The sequence below is a fragment of the Poecile atricapillus genome, chromosome 7, assembly GCF_030490865.1.
Source record: "Poecile atricapillus isolate bPoeAtr1 chromosome 7, bPoeAtr1.hap1, whole genome shotgun sequence".
NCBI classification, from domain to species: domain Eukaryota; kingdom Metazoa; phylum Chordata; class Aves; order Passeriformes; family Paridae; genus Poecile; species Poecile atricapillus.
In genome coordinates this window covers 32,861,223-32,886,188 of record NC_081255.1, presented here as the reverse complement: position 1 = coordinate 32,886,188, position 24,966 = coordinate 32,861,223, and the positions used below count along the sequence as shown (strand labels likewise).

At 50.4% G+C, this 24,966-nt stretch overlaps 1 protein-coding gene across 3 annotated transcripts in view; it reads right to left on the bottom strand.

Annotated features, from left to right (window-relative positions):
* PDE4B (phosphodiesterase 4B) overlaps positions 1-24,966 on the bottom strand; it is a 152,740-nt gene that overhangs the window by 45,527 nt on the left and 82,247 nt on the right. For all 3 annotated transcript variants that reach the window (XM_058842626.1, XM_058842627.1, XM_058842628.1), the window contains 4 exons: positions 17,390-17,584; positions 15,626-15,662; positions 15,469-15,539; positions 11,161-11,210 (listed from right to left, as the gene is read on the bottom strand). In XM_058842626.1, coding sequence (XP_058698609.1) covers positions 11,161-11,210; positions 15,469-15,539; positions 15,626-15,662; positions 17,390-17,584 — 353 coding nt within the window. The remainder of the gene's footprint in view (positions 1-11,160; positions 11,211-15,468; positions 15,540-15,625; positions 15,663-17,389; positions 17,585-24,966) is intronic.

Genomic DNA, 24,966 nt, shown 5'->3' with positions numbered 1-24,966 from the left:
ATCCCGAGCTCCCTCCGTCCTCACATCTGTGCAAAAACACCTCCTGCACCCCTGCAGGTGCCCCAAAACCTCCTCCTCCGAAACCTCGAGATGACTTTCACAAGAGGCCCATGGCACGGAAGGAACTCCCCAGCCAGACCACACAGCAACGATCTGAGTTCAACCAGAGGAAAAAACAACCCCAGAGCCTGAGAGACGCAGAGGATTAACTGTGCTCTGTGTCACCCTTTCACAAGAGTCTGGCAGAGAGGTCCTCGCTTGGATCTGCCCCCAAATCCAGGTGTTGCCTCCATCCCCAGACCTGTCTGGAGCCATTAAATCAGGTTTTAACCTGGAGATAATAAAACTTCAGGTCTAAAGAGTCTGTCAGGAGTGAAAGTCCTTTGTGGTGAAATAAATGCTGGCGTAGGAAATGGAGGAGGAACCTCAGGGATGAATCCTGGAAGTTCAAGGCACAATCCTGGGTCTACCTGAAAAGCTCCCCTTGGCCACTGGCACTGGATGCAAAGACAGAGTTTACTAATAATCCTTAGCTCTTTGTGAGGAAAATTGTTCAGAAATGTTAAAGAAGGGGCAGAGCAAGGCTGCCCACATCACCTGAGCCATGTAGAAGAGGCCACCGGGACAAGGTTAGGCCTGTTTAAATCAGGTTCCTTGGCTCCTGGGAAGGTTAGAAGGTCACAATTTAACACTAAATTTTCCTCTATTTCTTCTCAATTTAATTTCCTGAAGTTTCCTATTATGAAAGTTGAGACTGTGGTTTCGGGAAGCATCCCAGCTACAATCCATAGGAATTCTTTAAGACACTTGGCACCCTTTGTGTCCCCATGCCTTGCTCAAGCTGTGGGAACGAGGACACAAAGTCACCCCTTACATTTTGAGTGAGCATTTCAATGATATTAATTATAAAATGTAATGAAATGGTGGGGTTTTTTTTCCCCATAGTTAAATGTAATTACTTGAAAGCATTATCCTTTAGGATAGCAGCTTAAAAACCTGCTTTAGTTTGGAATTTTAATCTGTTTTCCTCCAATAGGTATTTTATGTATCCGAGGGGGAAATGTCAACCTCGCCAATTCACCTCAGCTGAACTTTGTGCCCTTGGTTTGCCTCTCACCGAAATGCCAGGACTGTCATCCCCCAGCTGAAATCCAGGGATATCTGCAGGGAGCAGAGTCACCCAAGAATGCAGAATGTTGCAAAAAACGGCCTGTTTGGACCCATGGGGCTGTGAATCGCAGCCGTGAGTCAGCGCTATCGGCAGATCTGGGATTGCACGCGGGACACGGCGCGAGGTCAGCGAGCAGAACCAGCACAGACAGCTCGGGAAGTCTCAATTTCCTAACCCACAATCCTCCAGCTTTTAAAAATGCAGAATATTCTGCGTGTGAGCTGGGTGGTGGCTCCCCGAAACACACAGGTTTTTATCCACCCCCACGCCATAACTCCGATTTTGGGGTGAGCCTCGAGCCCCAAACTCAAAGTGCTCAGCGGCTGAGAGCAGAGCTAAAACATCCCCGTGCTAATCCCGGGGATTCACCTCCCTCAGTGCACAGAAGTGACTCACTGGCCTTTCTGTTTCCCCAAGTGCACGTAGAGCTTTTGGAATAATCTGCTGAAAATCACGGAGCGAGTCCCACGGGGAACGGGGTGGGGAGGAAGAGGGAGATGGCAGGAGCCTGCAGAGCAGCATCATTTGTTTTGACAGCTTTTAATGTTCCATATTAAACCCTGCACGTGCTGATCTCCACCTGTGGGCTGAGGCCAGCACACCCTGGCTGCTTAAAAGGTGTGTTTGGGACATGGCACCAGTTTTGCCCTGAAATTACCGGGGAAACAACATCAGATTCATTCCCTGCTTATCCATAATCAGAATTTGATATTACAGAACAGCAGATATTAATTTATTTGTAGGTTTTTTCTAGATCTGGACTATATTAGACCAATATGAGGATTCTGAGTCCTGAATGACAACATTCCTTAAACCTGGGGTCAGTCCTGACCCAAATCAGGTTTTTTGCACCACAGAGGTGCCTGGAAGGGGCAGATGGGGACAAATGTGACCCCGTAATGACAGGAAGACTTGAAAGTGGAACCACTCCCCAAATGCCTGCAGCCAGCAGAGCTAAGAACAGCCTTTCACTCTCCAAAACCATTTCATTAAAGCCCTCAAAATACATTTATTTAAGCACCTCGAATCTGAGTTCGAGGAAATCAAAATGTCAGCATTCAACGCACCTCTTATTAACAATTCCAGTTCAAATATCAGCTTGAACGGACGTGGAAATGGAAATGTTCCCCTCTGAAGGTCAGCTATGGCTCAGCCTGCTGGGGATTATTCCAGGGGTTACTTTTCCTGCTCTAAGTTTTATACTCTGGGGCATTTTCCAGAACTTTTAAGATTTAGCAGCATAAGAGGCACCTGGTGTCAGCCTCGGCCAAGGTCACTCACACTGTCGTGAGTTCTGAGCAGGAAATCCAGCACAATTCACAGCATTTTGGTGGATCTCAGGCTGATTTCAGCACATGACTCCCCACTCGAGGCGATGTGCACCGGGAGCTGTTCTAGCAGCATTCAGAGCCACATTTGGAAGTGTTACAGAAGAGGGAGCAGCTGCTGGAATGCTGGAAAATGTGGTGTGAGCAGCATTTCTGCTTGGGTTCCTCCTTCCTGACTTAGAGAGGCTGAGGAGCAGCTTTTTGGCTTTTACCTGCACGGGATGCTCCTGCTGGAAGGGGATGGAAACCTTGAAAAGTAAGAGTTGAGACCCAGGAAGCTGCAATGGGGATTTTGGGAAATCCCCTGCCCAAAGACCTGGAGTTCAGATGGAGGCCCAGCAGTATTTGAGGAGGAGCTGGATGGGGATCCTGTCCCATAAAGTCTAAACCAGAAACACTCCAGTTCAACTGGAAACAGCTCCCTGGAGCTCTCTTCTTCAAGAGGATCTTTGGGAAGAAAAGGGAGGAAAACATTTCACAGCTGTCAAATGTCAGCAAAGTCCATTTCCAACAAACCCTGCACTTGTGTGTGTTTATTCTTGGAATTTTCTTAGCAGGACCGGCCCCACGCTGTGCTCAGTGACAATCCCCACAGAACAGACGTTATCCCACATCCTCTTGGGCTGTCCCAGAGAAGCACAAATGCTCCCAGCATGGATCCAAACGTCCTGTTCTCCAGTCAGCAGCAGCAGGGACACGATTTTGGGTCACTTCTTGTAAAATTTGTACAGGGAATGAGGCAGGGAGGGAGGGAAGAGCCACAGGAAAACAGGCTGGCTTTTCCACTTCCCAGAATTCTCCCCTGGTTTTTCAGAGAACACAAAGATTGCTCTGACCAACTCCTGCTTTTGTCAGCCTGATATCTGGCATTTCAAGAAAAAGACGTGGCTTGTAAAATGTGACATTTCAGAAGCGTTTTGGTATGAAGTGCTAAGCCTGACAAACCTCCCGAAACACTCGCTGGAGGCACGGAAGGTCTGACTGCACTCGACCCACTTGGAATGGAAACTTTGGGGTGTCTGGAATATGCTCCAAGGCAAGCTGCAGCCAAAGCCTCTCTCCAAATGCTTGGAAGCTGGAGGTCCAGGGAAAAAGTCTGTTTCAGAAAGCTTTTGAAGAGTGTGAAGGTGTGGTGGAGGAGTTTAGCATGCACAGATGATTAATTCGCTCCTGGAAAGGGAGATTTCTGACAGCAGGATATTTATACTGGAATATCTACATTAAAATGCACAGCTCCTTTAAAATTCATTTTAACCATGGAGTTCCTTAGCACTGAATAAGGGATTTCGGATCCCAGCAAACCTTGGGTCAGATCCTGCTCCTGGCCCGTGTTTGGCACTTCCCGAGGCACAGTCCTGATTACAAAATTGAAATATATTAATTGTCAAATCAACACCCTGCAGGATTTTGGAGGTTTTTTCTTTAATTCTGAATTCCTAAAACGATTCAGTGCTTGAATGCACAGCAGAGCCAACCAATGCTACCTTTAGATGTGAGAATGTATCCCACAGGGAAAGGTGTATTTAAATAGTTTTTAAAGGCTACTACTTAAAACATTTAAATGTTGGTAATCATACATATTTACAGTGAACTGAATGAACTTTGAATAAACTGACAGGTTTGATTAATAACCATAAATAATTAACAGCTGTTTCCTTTCTGTCAAAAAAGGTACTGCAATTATAGCATCCTTAAAGCTGTCATTTACAGGCACTTCTTGGAGCAAATATTACAATGAAATGTTTCATTAACTCTTAGTGTAACATTCCTCCCCGCTTGCACAATGATGGTTACATTAATTAGCACACCTCGCTCGGCTGCAGAAATCATTTTTAGTTCATCAGGAGATGAAACTGGTGATAAAACCACAACATTTCTGGGTGATTTGAACATCGAAACGATCAATATGTTCATTGTTCAGTGTCGCTGTTTGGCAACTGCTGAGCGTGAATCAGAATGGATGCAATTCCATATGGAATGGAGGGAAAAGTTCCAGAGCAACCATTTGCTTTCTTCTTTTAGTTCTACCTTGATTTTTGAAGCTCTGGAAGTTTTAATCTTTGTAATTATTTTGTAATTGTAGAATTAAGTTCGGTGAGCAGATTGTTCCTGCAGAGAACAGCAAATTCCAGTTCTGTCCTTCAGGAACAGCACTTTCCTCTCTTTATATTCCTCTCCAACCTGGAACCAACCCCTGCTCCCACCAAGACTAATAAATATAAAAAAAAATATTTGGGAATTCCTGCCCAACTACAAACCAACCTGTTTGGCTACTGAGAATTGGAACACTTTAGAAACACTTTTTAAAACACAAGAAGAGAGCAACTTCCACTGGGAATTGGATCCTGCAGGAGGACAAAGGTTTGGCCTTTGGGGCTGGCTGTGGGATCTGAGCAGTGCATTTCCCTGGGGAGGGAATTTTGGATGCAGCCTCTCCCTGTCCCATGGTGTGAGCCCAGCCTGGGGAGGAAGGAGAAACTTCTCCAGAGCTGTGTGGCTGAGCTGGTGCTGGGGGCTTTGGGGAGGCCACTGCGATTCCCACTGCCTGGAAACGCCGTGCCATGGAAGCTGAAAGGACTCCAGCAGTGGGACAATGTTCATCCCTTAGGCACGCACAGACCGTGCCCTGCGACCTAAAAAAATAACCCGGCTCGACAGAGGTTTGGTTTGGGTGGTTTTGTTTGGTTTTGTTTGGTTTGGGTTGTTTTTCCCTCTGATGCAGGACACATCTCTCAGTCTCATCTGGAAGTGATTCAGGGTGCCGAGGGCTGTGCTGTCAGGATCTCCCCCAGCAGCCCTGATGGCTGTGCTGTGTGCAGCAAACAGAGGAGACACAGATTTTATCAGCGCTGATATCAGCCCTTGCGCAAGGCCGCGGGATGGGAGCGCAGCGGGGTCAGCACACAACGGGACCGTGCCCCTCCAGACAGAACCCACTAAAAACCCAGTTAAATCCATTTAAACCCCGCTGGAGCAGTGGTTTATCCTGCATAGCTGAGTGTGGGCTCATCAGTGAAATGACAGCCTCACCAAAACCCCGCAGGTTTGGCTCTGTGACCTGTCCAAAATCTCGCTGTGGCTGTTACAACAGACCTGCTGCTCCTGGTGAGGTGGAGCTGCTCCCTCACCTGCCTGAGGTGACACCTCCCTGCGTCCCCAGGGCTTAGCTCCCAGCAGTGCCTTAGGATGTAGCTGATGTTTTTCAGATCCTTTAGTGAACAGCTCTAAAGCTCCATGGCCTCTCAGCTGCTCTTCTCCCATTTTATCCAGGAAAACAATTCCTCTCTAGGCCTGGAACTCAAGGACACCTCACCGTCTCAGTGATGCAAACAAAAGCGATTTGGGGGTGGAAACTGAGGCAAACTTCATTACCTGAAGCTGTATTTGGAGGATTAACCCCTGATACATGAATGGACCAAACTTTAAACTGTATTAAATCTCATGACCATGGTCCATCCTGGGTGCAGCTTTCACTGCCCAGGGGGTCCCTGCTGAAGGCCTTCAATAAATCCCCAATTTTATTCTCTTCATTTTGCCCAGCTCTAGTTTAGGTAGCCACCCCAAGGCATCACCAGCTCCTGTCCAGAGCCATTCCTGAGCAGGAAAAGGGAGCAGAGCCGGTCAGGGGGGGCTCATGGCTGTGCCAGGCAGGCTCGGGAATCCGGCAGGACAGCGGGAATGCTCCGGGAGCCCCGCACAGCCGAGGCTGCAGGAGGCAGCTGGACCCGGGGAGTGACAGGCTCCTGATGGCAGCAGCACGTGGAGCATCTTCATGTGACATCCACAGGTGGGGCGGAGGGGAAAACAGTTTTTATCCGTTGCTATGGAGTCATGATTAGCTTGTGTGTCTTCAGAGCCTGCCGAGGAGAAATGAAGGCTATTTTCTTATATAGATGTCATGAAATCAATCCTGGCAGAATTTCGGGAGTCAAAGGCTAAGCAGGTTTGCCTGAATGCCTCCTGTCACTCAATACACAAATAAATCTAGCCAGGGGACCTGAAACAAGTGTCACTTGTCAGCCAGAGCCCGTCACAAAAGTGACTTCTTAGTCTCATTTGGAGCTGTTTATGCACACAGCAACGCAACAAACGCGCGTTCAATAAAACACAGCAATTATCTGCACCGAAAACGAGCCCTAGAAAACCAAGCAAAAAAAACCACCCTTATTGCAAAGGGTGACTTCAGAAGAAACTTTTCTCTTTTTCTCTCCAAATGCTAAAAGCAAACCTGATGTTCTTCTTTTAAAATGTGTCTGCCTCTAGGTCTTTGGCACAGGTTTGCTGCTGGGAGGGCCGGCAATCTATTTAATGACTGCATTGACGTCAATAGCATAACTGAAATACTTACTAAGATGCATGAGTCCAACTTTCGGGGGGTGTGTTCGAGGCAGGCGGGCACAACACGCGGTACGGACTCCCTGCAGGAATGAACTCCCCCAGAGAGCCGGGAAGAGCCTCGGGATGGCTGGAGCTGCCTCAGCCCCGCTCTGAAATTCGCTTTGAAACGCTTTTTTAATCTGGTGAGCGGAAAGAATCGCTTCAGAGCTCACCAGCTCTCGTTCAGTGCATTATCTACCTGATTTCTTACACGGTTTTGGTTAGTTTCTGAATAATCTGCATGGTGCCTGAGCTGCATCAATCATTTATCCTTTAAAAATAATATCTGTAGGTGCTAACAAGCCTCCGTTTGTGCACGCAGCTCTGTGGCTCAGCTGCTCAGGAACTCGTGGTTCCTCTGCACTCTTGTGAAAGCCCAAAGCACAACAAGCATTTGACTTTTACGGTTGCTCTCCAAATCAAAAGGTCAAATCTTCAGCCGAACTCCCAGCTAAGAAACTGAATTTCAAAAGGAGCCCTCTCCTCTGTGTGTGTGCCCAGAGCTGTTCTGCACGTGCCAAGCAGAGGAGGATGGCACAAGAGCAGCAGCTCCGCGTTAATTCCCCGGGATTCAGGGATATTTGTAACCCAGAGCTCACTGGGATGCACAAGGCTCCTTAACTCCTACCAAACCTCGGGGCTCTCGGTAGCATGAGCATTATCCAGTCTTTGTTTATGCTTTACACAAAGGTTCGTGCACGAGTCTGTGTTCGTCCTACACCCACAGGAAAAATGAAAGAGTACGAGTTTGGAGGTCGTGTAAAGGCATGTGAGAAGTGCAGACAAACGTGCCGAGGTACAGGAAAGCAGAGCTAAGGCACAAGGAAGAAAAACACCGAGCCTTCCCTCCCATCCCCAGAGAGGAATTTGAACAAAGCTTTAATCCTGTGAGCCCTGAAATGCTGGGGGTGACAAATCCCAAAGGGCTGCACCCCCCGAGCTGGGGCTGTGGCAATACCCTGTCAATAATTGTGAGGAGAACTCTCATTAATTGTGAGAGCACAGCTGTGAGCTGTGAGTGCTGAGAGCATCCAAGGGATCTTGAGAAGAGTCTCTGCAAACCCTCCACAGCCTGGGAAAAGCTCGGTGCTGTTTGATCCATAACCCTGTGCTTTGCTCCTGACATTAAATGTGACAGTGGATCAAACAGGAATGGGAAAACACTCTCCATCCCAGGACTGATGGTGTGGGAACAAATCAGGCTGGGAGAAGTTTGTACCAAACTTGTGGAAGAACGAGAGGCTTTGACTGATGGTGGCAGGCAGTGAAAGGTGATTTAATTTAAAGGGAATAAATATGGAAGAAGAAACAAAACCAAGAAGGGAAATCCAGACTTGTTGCTGGTTAAAGGTGTTATTGGTTGAATCATTGGGTGGGAACCGCAGAGCTTTCACTGGGGCCAGGGGAGGGGAGAGCTGGATGGAGAAGGGATGGATTCCTGAGCCCAAGGTGGCACAAAGGTCACAGAAAGTAACTGTGGCAGAGGCCACACTCTGCAGAAACAAAGGGGACAGGAGAAAGAAACCTCAGGAGAAAGAGCCCTGAGGGACAGTGTGTGACCATCTGTCTCCCATTGTTGCTGTAACCCAGAGGTGCCTGAGCAGCACCGTGCTGCCCTGGCCCCACACAGCTGCTGGGGACACCACACACCGGGCAGGAACCCCACAGCATTCCCATCATCCTGCCCAGCTAATTAAGGATTGATGGACTTTTGCTGTGGCTTTGTATTTCCATGGCATGGTTGCTCGGTTAATTCATAAAGGCGATTCTGTGCGTTCCTGTGAGCTGCAGTTATAACAAAATAACAGGAAAAATCTGCCAGATTTACTTCAGCTGATACCAAGGACAAAACACAGGATGTTCAATCCATATTCCCCTTCCTTCTCTGGCTGTGCTTGCAAGGTTAAGAAAGCTCTGAAATTCACAGTGACACCAGCAGTGCCTTTCAAAGCCCTTTGTCCCAGGAGTAACCCGGCCAAAAGTTTTCCTACTTATAAGAAAATGAAAGCAAAAAAGAATTTCCTCATTTCACCACAGCTCATTTACTCCACCACGGGCCTGGGTCCTCAGTGATGCAACACCAGCAACAGATTTGGCTGTTGTTGCTTGGAAAATCCTGGAATATTCCAGCTGGAGTAAATAGCTGGCGTGTATTCCTTGCAGTGCAAATGCTGGATGTAATTTGCCTCCCTCCAGGGGAATTTTATTAATGCAGCCTCATTTGCTTTAAGCCCTGAGTTCTGTATTTCTCAGGACAGGATATAAATCACCCCACGAATGACAAATCCACAAGATGCTCACAGTGATGTCAAGTGGGAAAGCCATGAACCAGTGCCTGACATCAGAGGGTTAAAATCAAATTCTGACCTTCAACAAATCTGGTGAATCTAAACCCAGTTCGTTCCAAATACAGTCTTTTATCTAGAGAGATGTGAAGCAGCCTGATCCCAACCAAAACATGACTGCTTCCTTCTCAGGAAAAACACTCTGCATCCTCTCAGCCACTGGCACAGAACTGGAAGGGTTCTGATAGGAAAATCTCTCCTTCTCTTCATAATTTCCAAAGCAGAAGCCGTCGAGGGGGGAAAAAAATGCTGCAAACACTGAAGAAAAATCCTTAAAAGTCTCTGTTCTTTCTGAATTAAATGGAAACTTCCTTAGAAAGTCAAGGGCTGTGTTTGTTTTCTGCTGGCTGGAAAGGAATTCAGTGTGACAGTGGCTGTGAAGAGGCAGAGGAAGGCACTGACCTGAATTTAACCAAGAACCCCAGGATTTTCTTCCAATAATGCCAATATTGGCTGGTTTTGTGTAGGAAATCACACAATTTCCTATTAATAACAAAAAGGCATCTCCTTCTTACCTACAAAGCGTCACAATTTACTGAAGCTGTAATGATACAACTCACCTAAAAGCATTTTATTTGAAGATTTCACCTAAAAGCAGTTAAGATTCATGGTTAAAAACCTATTTACCTGAGGGGCCACAAATCCAACCTTTACAAGGTAACACAAAACTTGCTCTACAGTTCTGTGTGTCAAACACTTCATTCCTAAAGGAATTTTCATGTATTCCCAGCATCAGAAGTCTGGATAAGCTAATAAGTACCAAGTGTCCTGCAGCTCTCACGGGAAATAATGTAGAAAAATATCCCCAAAGCGTTAAAAAGTTGAGAGTGATTTTTTCCATGCAAAGTGTTAAGAAAATGAACCTAAAAATTCCTGGAAGGGCATTCTCTCCTCGTTATTAGATTGTCTAAGTTACATAAACAGATCTATGGAAAGCCTAGGAAATTTTCCATGATTTCTTTTTTTTTTTCTTTTTACACAGGCACAAACTCAAAGCCAGGTTAGACCCAGCTTTAAATCAGGTGATGAGTTGAATTCCTGCTGGCTGTGGCAGAAAGAGAAGCAGTTAAAGATTGTGCTGTCCAGTTTTGTTTTTGCATCAGAGGTTTCCATCTCTCATTAACAAGTTTGGAGGAACCTAATCTGGAAGTGTCCAGGCCTCTGTGTGTCCCCTGAGAATAAATAACACACAGCAGGAGAGGAAATGATAGTTATCCAGCCTTCACACGCTGTGAAAATTAAGCTTTATTAGTCCCTCCAAGCATGTAATTATTGGAAAGGCTGAGATTAAACCTTACAAATGGGCACTGCTCCAAATCTTATCTCCATCTCTCCGGAGCAACCTTTGAATGAGTGCAAGTAGGGCCAGCTCTGATCCTGAGCGGGGTTCTAGAGACCCTCAGCTTGGCTAAACCCAGGTGTCAAAGCAAATAAACCTGTCCTAAGTAATCAGCTTCTGCTGCTCCTCCTCGTCCTTCCCTCACGGTGCTGCCCACCCCACCTTGCCCTGGCACCCCCTTCCCAGCAGGAAGCCAAGGAAGTCTCACCCAGGAAAGGTTTGAGTACACAGATCACATGGAAACAAACTGAAATAAACAGAATTAAAAAAAAGACCCAGCTGTGCCTGAGCCTGTTCAAGGCTCATGGGCTGGGGCTTGTCCAGGCCTGTGCTCACAGGGACTCACAAGAACAGCAGCCACTGTGGCCATGACTATCAAACCAAAATCATGTTCACCTCCTGCACTAATGCACCAGCAGAAACCCCAAACCAAGCCATTAAAATAACAACATTTGGACCCGATAGCTCTCTCCCATGGGTTTTGCAGGAGGAACCCAGAACTGCACCGAGGAGGGGGCAGAGAAGCAGCTGTGAGCAGAGCTGAGCAATAAATGTTGAGTGCGCTTGGCTTGGCAGCCCGTCCCCAAATCCCACACCTACCTTGCAGGTTCACTCTGGAGACAGGTGGCTGACTCGTGGCTGGAGATCTCCTAAGAGGGATAAAGAAATTCTCTGTCAAGAGGTGGGATTTTATCTTTCCAAACCCTGCCAGCTCCCTCAGTTAAAAATCCTTTCCCATTCTCCCAAGAAACCCCAAACACTTCACCAAGATTTGCTGAGCAGTATTGACAGATCTGTTCAGAGCTGCCTGTTCCACAAGCTGGAAATGAGAAATGTGCCACCATCCCATGCTGCCTTTGCAACTTTATGCTCAAAACACACCTGGAGGCAGCAAGGGCCAGGCTCTGGTGGCTCCCCCACAGTCAAGGCCTTTTCCCATAAAGCTTTTCCCTACAGAGGTTGGAATGGACCGTGAAGTGATGCCAAACTGCTGCAAGGTGATGTTGCAGGAAAGGTCAGAAATGTTCCTTTACACCCTGCAGTTAATGCTGGAACTGCTCCTGAAGCGAGGAAGAGGATGCTGCAGTCACTATTGTTTAGCTCTGAAACAGCTGAAGGACACTTTTTGGACTCTGAGCAACAATTTCAGCAGCAATTCCTGGATTTTGGAGGGGCCAAAAGCTATTTGAAAAGGATTGGTTTGAGTCAAGCCAACAAGGTCTGACTGGAAAAAGATGCAGATTCTCTCCAAAAGTCAACACTGTTCCCTGTGAGACTTGCCAAACAAAACTCTTAATTTTTCAAGCTGAAACCATCATCAGAGACTTGGTTTTTAAAGGAGTTAAAAAGAGTTGACACCATAATCACGACACTTCAGTTTGGATTGACTGCAGCACTTCAGGCTGACCAAAAATGAAAGTTTGGGCTTCTGCTTCCCTAAGAAGTTTCAGATCCATTTTAACTGGAGCCAGATTTCCCCACACTCTCCCTTGGCCAGCCTCCTTCCTAACCCCAAATTTCGGAGTCAGCCACTCAAGTGCAACACGCATTATTCGCCAGCTCTCCTTTGAAGCTCGAATCAAAGCAGGCAGAGCGGCTCAATTGTGCTGCAATTGTAGCTCCGGGGGCTTCTTCAGAAGTGCTCCGGGAAGGCTCCGCTGCCCAGGTGAGCTCTGGAGCACAATCCCAGCCCTGCTCCCGGGAAGGCTCCGCTGCCCAGGTGAGCTCCGGAGCACAATCCCAGCCCTGCTCCCGGGAAGGCTCCGCTGCCCGGGTGAGCTCTGGAGCACAATCCCAGCCCTGATTCCATCCCTGCTCCCGGCAGGAGCCTCCCCGGCATCCCAAGGCTCCTCTGGTGGGATGTGCAGGACCCGGGTTCAGCACAGGGCACACGCGCTGGGCGCTCAATTCCCTGCAAATGTGCCCCGACCTGCCTCTGCTGAGCCTTTGAGAAGCTAAATCTTGGAATCTCTAAGAACCAGAAACTCCCCGACAGGGCCACCGCGCTGCAGCACTGCCAGAACGGAGGGATCTCCAGGGATCTCCAAACCCTGAGCTGCTCAGACGTGCCTTTAGGGCTGGTGGGACGGGATGAGCCGCTGTTCCCTACGGTATTCCCCGCTCCAGAGCCATCAAATCCACGCGGCCATCCTGTTCTCCAGGCAGGCAGGGTGCAGGATTGGAGATGCAAGCTGTCCTTTCTCAGGCACCGCTGTGCTCCCCTCCTGCCGCAGGGAATTACACGGAGCAGCTCCGGATGCCTCCCGACCGCGTCCTGGGCTGCAATTGCCAAACTCCGGCACTCCAAAGCCATTAATCATCCTCTCCTCTTTTCCAATCAGGAAACTGCCTCAAGAACCCTGACGTTAAAAGTCAAAAAAATATGACTGCCAGTTGTTTTGTTTTATTTTTTTTTTTTTTTCCTCTGGGCCTTAACATTCATATTTTCCAGCAAATATGAGGGACAGCATCCTCTTTTTCCTTGTTTGGGCCAGGAGCGGTGGAGGAGGAAAAAAGAGAGGAGAGAAGGGGTTAAATAAAAGCTGAGATTCTCATGATCCCCAGAGCAGAAGTTTAAGTAAAATATCACATATCATGAGACAGATGATAAAATCATGAGCTGGCAGCATGGCTGCAACCCAGCAGAGCTCTTTGGAAAGCGTGCGGGAAGCTCTGCAGCACCTGGAAGCACATTCCACCATGGATTGGGATGTTTGGCATGGGACGGTTTAAAAATTTAATGACTTTTACTTTGGCTGGGCAAACAATTTTATACCTCAATCAAATCTGGGAATGTTTTCCAAAGGACACTGTAAGATGCCTGTGTGTCCTACAGGTTACACCCTCATTTCCTTCCGGCCCTGTCCAATTTCAGATTCCTCATTAGGAAGTGCCAAAATGCCTGAGCTTTCCAAAAAAGCAAAGCTTAAAAAAAATAAGGGAATATTTAAGCCATCTGGTTTTTTATTAACCTCCATCTTGGAATGTGGCAGTTCCTTCCCATCGAAATTTGCCAAGGGAAATCAACAGGAGGAAAAACCTCACGCCTGGATAAAATGCTGGGCTTTATGTAAAATAAAGATTGTGAGCTCGTGGTGATGCCACTCACACCTGGAGCACAGCGAGCCTGTGGTGTCCCACTGGGGACATCCCTGCTCCTCATCCTTCCCTTCTGGAGCCAGTGGGAGCGAGCAGAGCCCGCCAGGCCCAGGGTGGGATGGGTGGGATGGGTGAGTGTGCATTGCCAGGAATGGATGATGTTGGTTTGAGGCTCAGCAGCTCTCCTGGGGCCAAGCAGGCCAGAGGATGACGATGACTGGCTCAGTATAAATAGCCAAAGGGAAACGGTGGTTCCGGACAAAGGCGTAGAAAGGAGTTTGTGTGGTTTCTCCTGTTCGGCAGGTAGAAAAAACAACATCCTCCTCCTGAGTGCATCACCTTCCTCATTCAGAGCAATCAGTGTCAAAGGAAGTGATGTGGATTCAGTTCTCTGGGCAGCCCTCTCGGAGCTGAGCTCCAGGATGCTGCTGGGAAATCCTCGTTGTCCCCAGAGCCCCAAGTTTGGGGTGTCCCCCTTGACGTCTGCCCTTTGGCCATGGACAGCTCACAGGAGATTGCTCAGCTGGGTAGGGTCTGGTGCTGATAACACCAGGTTTGGGGGTTTGGTGCCTCTCCGGGCCAGTTAAGAGTTGCACTCGATTCTGCTGGTTCCCCTCCAGTTTGGACAGTTCTGGGATTAGTACTGCTCTGTGAAGCAGTGGTGGAAGTGCAGGGCAGGACCACGGCTTGACTGAACAGAGATGATGCCTCTGCCCCGAGCTGGGCACATATGGAATGCCTGGGATAGCCAAGGTGGCAATGTGACGAAGATCATGGAATTGTTTAGGTTGGTAGAGACCTCTGAGATCAACAAGTCCAACCCAGCACTGCCAAGGCCACCACTGGCCCATGTCCCCGGCTGCCACATCCACGGGGATTTCAAATCCTGCCAGAGATGGGGACTCCACCACTGCCCTGGGCAGCTGTGACAGGACTGGAAACCCTTTCTGTGAAGAAACTCTTCCTGATATCCAAATAAACCTCCCCTGGCTCAGCCTGGGGCAGTTCCCTCTCCTCCTGTCCCTGTCCCTGGGAGCAGATCCCAAATCCCCCCAGCTGTCCCCTCCTGACAGGGACTTGTGCAGAGCCAGAAATTCCCCCTGAGCCTTTCCCAGCTCCCTCAGCCTCTCCTGGGGCTCCAGCCCCTTCCCCAGCTCTGTTTTCTTCTCACTCTCCAACCCCTCTATGGATTTTTTTGTGGTGTGGGGTCTCAAACTGCCCTTGTGATTCATGGTGGATGAGATGAAACACATCGCTTGCTCCTCAGGGAGGACCTGAGGGATGAGGTCAGGAGGTGAAGGGATGAAGAGATGAGGGGATGAGGGGGTGAGGGGATGAGGGAATGAGGGGATGAGGGAATGAGGGGATGAGGGAATGAGGGGATGAGGAATGAGGAATGAGGGAATGAGTGAATGAGGAATGAGGGATGAGGGAATGAGGGGATGAGGGGATGAGGGGATGAGGGGATGAGGGAATGAGGAATGAGGGAATGAGTGAATGAGGAATGAGGGAATGAGGGAATGAGGAATGAGGGATGAGGGAATGAGGGAATGAGGGAATGAGGGAATGAGGAATGAGGGGATGAGGGCACGGACGCCATGAGGGGAGGGCAGGCAGCGCCCCCTGGCGTCCCGCGCAAACCGCGGCGGGGACGTGAGGCAATGGCGGAATCTGAGGCGCCGCCGCTCCCCGGCCCCGCCGCTCCCCGGCCCCGCTGTCCCTGCTCGGCCCCCGCTTTCCCTGCTCGGTCTCGGTGCCCCTGCTCGGTCCCTCTTGGCTACGAAAGGAGCTTAAAAAATCCAGGCTTACTTGTTGGAGGTGCCGTGTAAATTGGTGAGAAGTGTGAAGTTGTTCCTCACGCTTCTTAGGCTGGCCAGCACCTGAGGGAGACAAAACCGCAGGTGTCACCTTCTCTGCTTTAATGCTTTAAAAACTTATTTGAGAGGCCAATATGCCACCAACTCACCTGGGCAAAAGGTGTGACGATCAGGTCGTCGCCATGCCTAAGGAAAAATGGAGAAAATGTGTAAATTTCTGTACAAATTTACCTTCAAACAGAGCAAAATTCACCTCAGGGAATGAGCATTTTCCCGAGGGGCTTTTCCTCACGAATGGACCCATGCAGCATTTAGTTAACACCACATAAAAACTTGTTCCTAATGGAAACGTCATCGTGTATATCCAAAACAAGCGGCTGGAGCGAGCGTTCAGACTGGGAACGCCAGGCAATAAAAGCCAGGAAATTCAAAAGTTAAGGCTCACGCTTGTACCACGGTGGAAAAAAACCAACCGTAGCGGTGCGGGGAAAGGTCACCTTTGAATTTCCTGGCTTTTGTTGATCTCTGTCGCAGTCTTTAACCTTGTTCAGACGCCGGGTTTTGTCTGGCTGTTTTCATCATGGAAGATTTGAGCAGAAGTTGTGAGCAAAATACGCCACTGCCAGCAATAAGAGGGATTTTTTTATTATTTATTTTATTTATTTTTTTTGTGTGTGTGGTTTTAGTTATGGTATTTGTGCGTGTATGGAACGTTCTGTATGATCTGTATGATCCCACTCCCTGCCGTGGCAGGGACATCTTCCAGCACCCCAGGTGGATCCAAACCCATCCAATCTGACCCTGGGCACTGCCAGGGATCCAGGGGCAGCCACAGCTGCTCTGGGCACCCTGTGCCACCCTCCCAGCCAGGAATTTCTTCCCAATATCCATCTAAATCTACCTACTGTCAGTTTAAATCCATTCCCCCTTGTCCTGTCCCTCTCCAGCTCTTTTGGAGCCTCTTTAGGCACTCTTAGGAGCAACGTTGTGGTTAATTCTATTATTAATCCCATAATTAATAACAGGATACTCTAAGCAAGGGCAGCAGAGCCAGCTCCAGGCTGCCACAGGACCCTCTGGAGAGTCATCCACCAGTGCTGGACCCTTCCAAAGAGGAATTCTCCCTGCTGTGCTGCCACAGAGATCATCCCCTCATCCTCACTCAGGTATCAGTGCTATTAAGTCTAAATTTAATTAAAATTGCCTCCACTCGATGCCCACAGTGGATGGACACTTCAGCTGCAGACAGCCACGAATTTGAAATGATGGGATTCCCCCACCCCAGCACACTGCTGGGAATTGTTACAACCCACCGTTTACACCAAACACTATTTGCAAAATCTGGAGTGTTTCCTTCAATAAATATTTACTCTGCTTTAACTCACAGCAGGGATATTTTCTCGCAGAGTTCTCGTGGGTCTGGCTAATACTCAGATTTCCATTCCGTGACAAAACTTTTGCAACAGTTCAGCTTTGTTTAACGAGCACTTTTTTTTTATAGCTTAATGGCCATTTTAAAACTTTAAAATGTGTCTTTCAAAAGAAAGGGCTGTGAATCCAGGACATTCTGTGGGTATCGATCCTCTCGAGCTCAGCCATCAGTCTTGGGAACAGCTGTTCTAGGGAACAGTCCCCAAACAGGATGGGAACCAGCACACTGTAAATAAAAGTACAGCACAACTTCTCTGTTATTCCAGGATACAGCTTTGAAAGCTCTTCTGCTAAATTCTGGGGAAAATGGGAATATTTGAAGGATGGGGTGGGAGAGGATGATGGCCCAGCACCTGTTTTATGCATTCTAGCTGTGAAATGTGCCAATCCCAGCCATAATCTCCTTTTAACAGAGCTCTGAGGATTAAAGCAGCGCTGAAAGCTCTTAGAGAGTGTAAACCTGGAGCTGAATTGATGCTTACTGTTCACTCGGGAGGGATGAGTTCCTGGACATGGTCTTTGGTGAGAGGTCATAGTCGCTGTCGGATCTGTAGAGGAAGGACTCCCGGCGCTGGCTGTGGCCCGGGAACGTCGTGTGCAGGACGAGTCCTGACGAGGAGCTGGCCTGCGGGTCCAGCGGGCTGCGCCCCGGCGATGGGCCATTCTCCACATCGAAGCTGGGGACAAACACACACTGCGTGTCACACGCTGCCACAAGGGGGGCTTGCAGGGCATTGTCACCCCAGTGAGGCTGTCACCGTGTCACCCAGTGAGGCTGTCACCGTGTCACCCCAGAGAGGCTGTCACCGTGTCACCCAGTGAGGCTGTCACCGTGTCACCCCAGAGAGGCTGTCACCGTGTCACCCAGCGTGGTTCACACAGTGTCACCCCAGTGAGGCTCACACAGTGTCACCCCAGTGAGGCTGTCACTGTGTCACCCCACTGAGGCTGTCACAGTGTCACCCCAGTGAGGCTCACACAGTGCCACCCCAGTGAGGCTGTCACCGTGTCACCCAGTGAGGCTGTCGCCGTGTCACCCCAGCGTGGTTCACACAGTGTCACCCCAGTGAGGTTCACACCATGTCACCCCAGCGTGGATGTCACTGTGTCACCCCAGTGAGGCTGTCACCATGTCACCCCACTGAGGCTGTCACCGTGTCACCCAGCGTGGCTGTCACAGTGTCACCCCAGTGAGGCTCACACAGTGCCACCCCAGTGAGGCTGTCACCGTGTCACCCCAGTGAGGCTGTCACTGTGTCACCCCAGCGGAGCTCACACAGTGCCACCCCAGTGAGGCTGTCACCGTGTCACCCCAGTGAGGCTGTCACCATGTCACCCCACTGAGGCTGTCACTGTGTCACCCAGCGTGGCTGTCACAGTGTCACCCCAGTGTGGCTCACAGTGTCATCCCAGTGAGGCTGTCACTGTGTCACCCCAGTGAGGCTGTCACTGTGTCACCCCAGTGAGGCTCACACAGTGCCACCCCAGTGAGGCTGTCACCGTGTCACCCAGTGAGGCTGTCACAGTGTCACCCCAGCGTGGCTGTCACAGTGTCACCCCAATGTGGCTCACAGTGTCACCCCACCGTGGCTGTCACCGTGTCACCAGCCTGCGGTCACCGGAGCCGCTTGCTGGCGCGTTTCTCTCGTGTGCAAGGAGGACCCCGCAGGGTCCTGTCCTGCTCTGCTCGTGCTTCCTTCAGCATGAATTTCTCCAGCTCAGCACAGCTCTCAGCATGAGCACACAGCAGCAGGAGAGGGCAGGGACAGATGGGAGATGATGGAGAATCCATCCCTGTGAGGATGAGGGTGCCCAGAGCAGCTGTGGCTGTCCCTGGATCCCTGGATGTGCCCAAGGCCAGGCTGGAACACCCTGGGATAGTGGGAGGTGTCCCTGCCATGGCAGGGGATGGATGGAATGGGCTTTAAGGTCCCTCCCAACCCAAACCATTCCAGGATTCCATGATTCTAAACACCCCACTCCACCCTCAAGGCCTTTTGCACAAGCCCTGGGGTTCAATTTGCCAAACCCCACTCCAAGTCTTACGAGCACAACAGGGACTAAAGACACCACAAGGTGACAATGCTCCAGCCCAGCCCTGTCCCCATCTGCTCTGGAGCCAAACTTCTGAAATCCTGTGAGATCTGTGAGTGCTTGGCTTTTGTGGGAGCTGGATGCCCAAATCGTGTTTTAACCATTCAAGGTATCAGTTCAGTGAATTTTAAACAGCTGTGCTGCAAAATAAAAGGCTGTTTAAAAACTAAAAAAAAAGAAAGCACTAAACTTTTTGTCACCTTTTCCATTTTACACCCACTTTCTTATGGTTTCATAACTTGGCCGCTGCGAACTGTGGCTGAAGTCAGCCTGGCCACTCTAGCGAGCGACACCCCTCATAAACACTGAAAATGAGCAGGTTGGGCTCCTTTGCCCGGGCATTTGGGCCTGATAGAAACACCAGATGTGTGACCACGGCCCCGAGAGCCACGTGAGGCACAGCCACGCTCAGGAGGAATTCCCTTGCCTTTGGAAGTCAGGTTTTGTCTCCTTGCAGTAGGAGCCAAGCGCTTGCTCCAGCGCCTCGTCCCATGCTGGATGTTGTCCCAGCAGGACACCAGGCTGTGGTCCCTGCCATGCCTTTCTCCAGCCCTCCACTCCTTAATCCAGAAGATTAATGATTTTCTGGATTAATTAATTCATTCATTAATGCATTCATCCCTGCACTGTGGCAGGGAAGAGCCCAGCTCCCCCTCCTCTCTGCAGAGAGATCATTAACTGTGGCACGAGGAGCACATAAAGCATTAGTGCCTGAACTTGCCTGAATCCTGCAAGTTTTCCAGATTTCTGCATCACTGGGATGAGCTGGACACATCCAGGCTGCCTTGGTGAGAAGCCAATGCCCAGCTGGGAATACCGTGGCTGCTCCAGCTCCTGGTTCCCTGTTCCAGCACCTGGAATGCTGCTGGACGGATCACGTGGTGAATCCAACTGAAAAGTGCTTTTATTCCTTTCCTCAAGCTCAACACGCAGCCACGCCAGCGCTCCTCGGGCTCTTTTCCCTTGGCCTTGAGCCAGCATTCAGCCAGCCATGTGCTCAGCCAGAAGTTAACAGAAAATTCCCCCAAAAGTCACCGATTCCAGAGTTTGGAGTTACCTCTGCCAGGAGTGAACAGGCACTCCCAGAGCCTGTGAGCAAGATCCTCAAAACCCAGCAACAACTCTGCAGTCACCGCTTTTTAATAGTTACAAGAACTGGGATGTGGGGAAATATTCCCCTTGGATGATCCAACGTTAGGAAAATATGACCCGAGACACACAGAGCAAGAGTTTAACCTTGTGTGTGTCACCAGTTGCTCCTGGTTTGCACAACACCCACCAGAACTGAGTCCTGACGCCAAAAGTATCTCCCAAACAAACATTTGTAAGAACTGCAATGGGATTGTAAAGTTGCCCTCTCAGAGCTGCATTTCCCACTATTTTTTTTTTTTTTAAATTGGAAGTTAACTGCTGAGCTCTGCTGGAAAAACTTCATCACCGTGTTCAGAACACTGCACACGCTGTGAGGGTCCTCCCCAAAGCTTGCACACCCCATAGGCTTCGTCCAAGTGGAAAGGAAAGCTGAACTTCCCTACTTAAAATCAAGGATGGCAGAGTACAAAGCACAAAAAAACCTGGGAGGGAAGGAGGGAAGGAGGGAAGGAGGGAAGGAGGGAAGGAGGGAAGGAGGGAAGGAGGGAAGGAGGGAAGGAGGGAAGGAGGGAAGGAGGGAAGGAAGGAAGGAAGGAAGGAAGGAAGGAAGGAAGGAAGGAAGGAAGGAAGGAAGGAAGGAAGGAAGGAAGGAAGGAAGGAAGGAAGGAAGGAAGGAAGGAAGGAAGGAAGGAAGGAAGGAAGGAAGGAAGGAAGGAAGGAAGGAAGGAAGGAAGGAAGGAAGGAAGGAAGGAAGGAAGGAAGGAAGGAAGGAAGGAAGGAAGGAAGGAAGGAAGGAAGGAAGGAAGGAAGGAAGGAAGGAAGGAAGGAAGGAAGGAAGGAAGGAAGGAAGGAAGGAGACAGCAGGTGGCAGGAGTTAGCTGTGAGAGGCACTGGCCCTGGACCTGTGAAGCTGTGCCTGAGCAGAGGCAGCGGCGAGCCAGGAGAAATGATTGTAAAACACAGCGAGGCTCTGTGAGTCACTGTGCAAACAAAGAGAGCTCAGAGCAGCAGCCCCCAGCGCTCCAGTGCTGCAGCGTTCCTGTCACAAGCGCAGGATCACAGAACCTCCTGGGCTGGAAGCGACTCATGGGGATCATCGATCCAACAATCACCAACAGAACACCCAACATTCCCACCCTGGGCATCCCTGGCAGCGCTGTCCAAACGCTCCTGGAGCTGCTCTGGAGCCTCGGGGCCATTCCCTGGGGATCTGGGCACTGCCAGCACCCTCTGGGGGAAGAATCTTTCCCAAAATCCAAACCAAACTTCCCCTGGCCCAGCTCCTTGTCATGGGGAGAATAAATTGGTGCCAGCCCCTCCAGTGCCCCTCGGGAGGAGCTACAGACCCTGCTGAGTGTCCCCTCAGTCTCCTCCAGGAGGAACAAGCCAGCTCCTCATATTTCCACTCCAGACCCTTCAGCAGCTCCAGGTGACCCTGGATTAGCAGTGCCCACCAGCACTTGGAACATGGCAAAATTTGGCAGAGACTGAGGAATGGGAATGCACTGTGATTCAGGTGTAATTCAGTCACTGGAGCAGCCACTGCCAGTCAAGCGGTTTCCATGAGAGCCACACGGCCCCACAGCTCGCTCTGGAGTATGAAACACAAACACATCTCAGCCCAGCAGACCAGGCAGGCTCGGGGATTTTTGTTTATGTTGGGAATTTACACTTTTCCCGAGGATGACAGCACTGACTCTCCGAGAAGGTTCACCATCTGCTTTTCCTCCCCAGAGCCATTCCTGAACACATCCTTCCCCATCTCCTAACTACAGGACCACCTTTATGATATCAAATGTTTCCAAAATATTTCCAGAGGTTTTGGGCAGACTTTGTTAAGCATAAAGATTTGTGAATCTCACCAAGACATCCCTCAGGATTCTTAAAACCATAAATGAGGAAAAATGCTGTTCCTTCCACTGTCTGGCTGCTCTCTAATGCTGTGCACCTGTTCCCCATTATCCGAACAGCTTGCTGCTTTTCCTAAATATTCTTCCATGTGGAAAGGGCTGTGCTTGAAACCATCAGCATTTAATGGCCCAGGATGGGACTGAGCACGGCCCTGGCATGGGCACAGGGCTCCCCAGGGTGACAGCTCCCAGCTCCACAGGCATTTCTCACCTTCTTCTCCTCCTGACCTTCTCCCAACGTTGTTACTCTTAGGAACCTCTTAAAAGTTCAAATCCCTCCGCTGGTTTTGTCCCTCCTGTGGCTCCTGGCTTTTTTATCCAGGTGAGGCCCCACCTGCAGAGCTGCCCCAGCCCTGGGCTCCAACAGCAGCAGCACCTGGAGATGCTGGAGAGATTCCAGAGGAGCCCCGGAGCTGCTCCAGGGCTGGAGCCCCTCTGGAGCCAGGCTGGGAGAGCTGGGGGTGCTCACCTGGAGAGGAGAAGCTCCAGGGAGAGCTCAGAGCCCCTTGCAGGGCCTGAAGGGGCTCCAGGAGAGCTGGAGAGGGACTGGGGACAAGGGATGGAGGGACAGGACACAGGGAATGGCTGCCAGTGCCAGAGGGCAGGGCTGGATGGGATCTTGGGATTGCAGGAATTGTTCCCTGGCAGGGTGGGCAGGCCCTGGAATAGAATTCCCAGAGCAGCTGGGGCTGTCCCTGGATCCCTGGCAGTGCCCAAGGCCAGGCTGGATGGGTTTGGAGCAGCCTGGGACAGTGGGAGCTGTCCCTGCCATGGCACAGGGGGGGTGGAATGGGATGATTTAAGGTCTCATGGAAGCCCAGCTGGTCTGTGGCTCCCTGATCCCGCAGTCCCCAGAGCTCAGTGTCCCCACACAAAGGCAGCAGCCCCTGCAGCCCCTCCCAGCGCTGTCACAGCTGCCTGGCACAGGAACCCGGCAGCACCGACTGAAGTGTTTGTAACAGAAGCTGTCAGCTGCTGCTAAACACATCATTAAGCCTCTGCATGTATCCAAAAGCAAAAATATGTGTTTACTTGACTTTGTAATCTCTGAATAAAGAAGTTCAAGGCCAGGTCGGATGGGGCTTGGAGCAAACTGGGCTGGTGGGAGGTGTCCCTGTCTTGGCAGGGGGTGGCACTGGATGATCTTCAAGGTCTCTTTCAACCCAAACCATTCTGTGACTTTAATTCACTCTCTGTTTCTGTTCTCCTGCTCAATGGGTACAACAGAGGCAAAAGAACCAGACCCCCAGCTCTGCTCACACCCTGAGCCCAAAAGAGACCCGAGAGCCGCTGCTGCTCCCTCTGCAACCCAAATCCACCTTCAGCAGAGCCCCGAGATTAAAATGAGTCTCCAGAGCCATCCCAGCTCCCAGAACTCATCCAGCAGCACCCTGGGGAGGCTCCTGGCTTGCACAGCAAATGTCAGGGATTGTATCCAGCACCTGCTTGGAGCAGCCACCAGGAGATGGTTGGAAAAGTACAGCGGGAGGTGAAATGAGTTTGGATTCTCTCTGAGCACGAAGGGTTCCAAAAAATGTAATCCTTTTCATGTTTACTACAGATAAGCAGCTCGACATTATCCTGTCACAAGTGAACGTCATGAGGTTGGTTAAGTCCACCAGAGAAGGAATCCTGAGTGCTAGAATCCAGTTGTTATTTTTCCAAATGTAAATCCTGGGCTATTTTATCCTCTTCCAATGGTTCTCTGCCATTAATCTCTGGAAAATGCAAGGCACAGTCAAACAAAGCAGACACCCCACCTCTATTTTAACTTCCAGAGCTTGGAAAGACATATGGATGTGTGATCATTCCCAACATGGGCAGCCATGCCAATTCCTAAGGGCTCTTTCCTCCTGAAAATCTCCCAGCTAACAACTGATGGAGCAGTTGCTTCCCTTCCTACACCAGGCTCTGACTGGCACAGGCTGCCCAGAGCAGCTGGGGCTGCCCCTGGATCCCTGGAGGTGTCCAAGGCCAGGCTTGGAGCAGAATGGACAGTGGCAGGTGTCCCTGCCCATGCCCAGGATGAGCTGGAAGGTGCCTCCCAATGCAGGATATCCCAGGATGAGCTGGAAGGTGCCTCCCAGTGCAGGATATCCCAGGATTCGGTGATGCCGCTCCCTGTGCAGCACTGACAGCTCTGCTCACCCTCCAGCCACCCGCAGCTCACCAGGACCAAATCTCCAGCACAAGCTGTGCTTTTGCTGCATGGCAGAACCCAGCTGAGTCTCCCCAGGGGGAAAACTGCCACTTTTCCCTGCTGGGAAGTGCTGGCTTGGCTCGTGGCCCTGGGACAGGTGGCACAGGGACTGCACGGTGCTCCAGACACGGGATGTTGGCAGCACCTGCTCTGTGGCACTCTGCTATCCCATGGCATGGATGTTTCCATTCGAGCCACAGGGCAGTGCTCATCCCAGCCTGGCCTGCTCTGTTCAGTGTCACTTCAGCTCTCCCAGCTCCAGCCAAGCCCTGGAGCACTTCTCAGGCTGTCTCTCCCAATCCACAGCACACGGAGGTTGCCCGGAGGAGGCTGCCTGCTGTGGCCAGGCTGATGTGACAGGGACACTGGTGCCTTCTGGTGTGGCTCCAGCCCCTTCCAGCCCTTCTGCCTCTGGATGAGCCCTGATCCCTGCCCAGAACCAGTGTGGGGGGATAATTTCACCCAGCAAATGGGAACACGAGGTCCAGCCCTGCCTTTTCCCCACTGGGATATTACTGGCAACAGAAGGGGAATTCCAGTCCTATATTCCATCTTTTATTGATGCATCTTCAAGCATCTCCTACCCCTCCTAAGTGCAATCTGCACTTAACTCCCTTCCAGAGCACACTGATGGCAAAGCCAAGCCTTCAGGCTCCCATCCACAAACGACCTGTGCTTCCAGGAAAGGAAAGGAAAGCGTTCCCGGATCCGCACGGAGCCGGAGCACCAGGAGGCTGCTGGATGGAGCCAGGCTTTATTCATC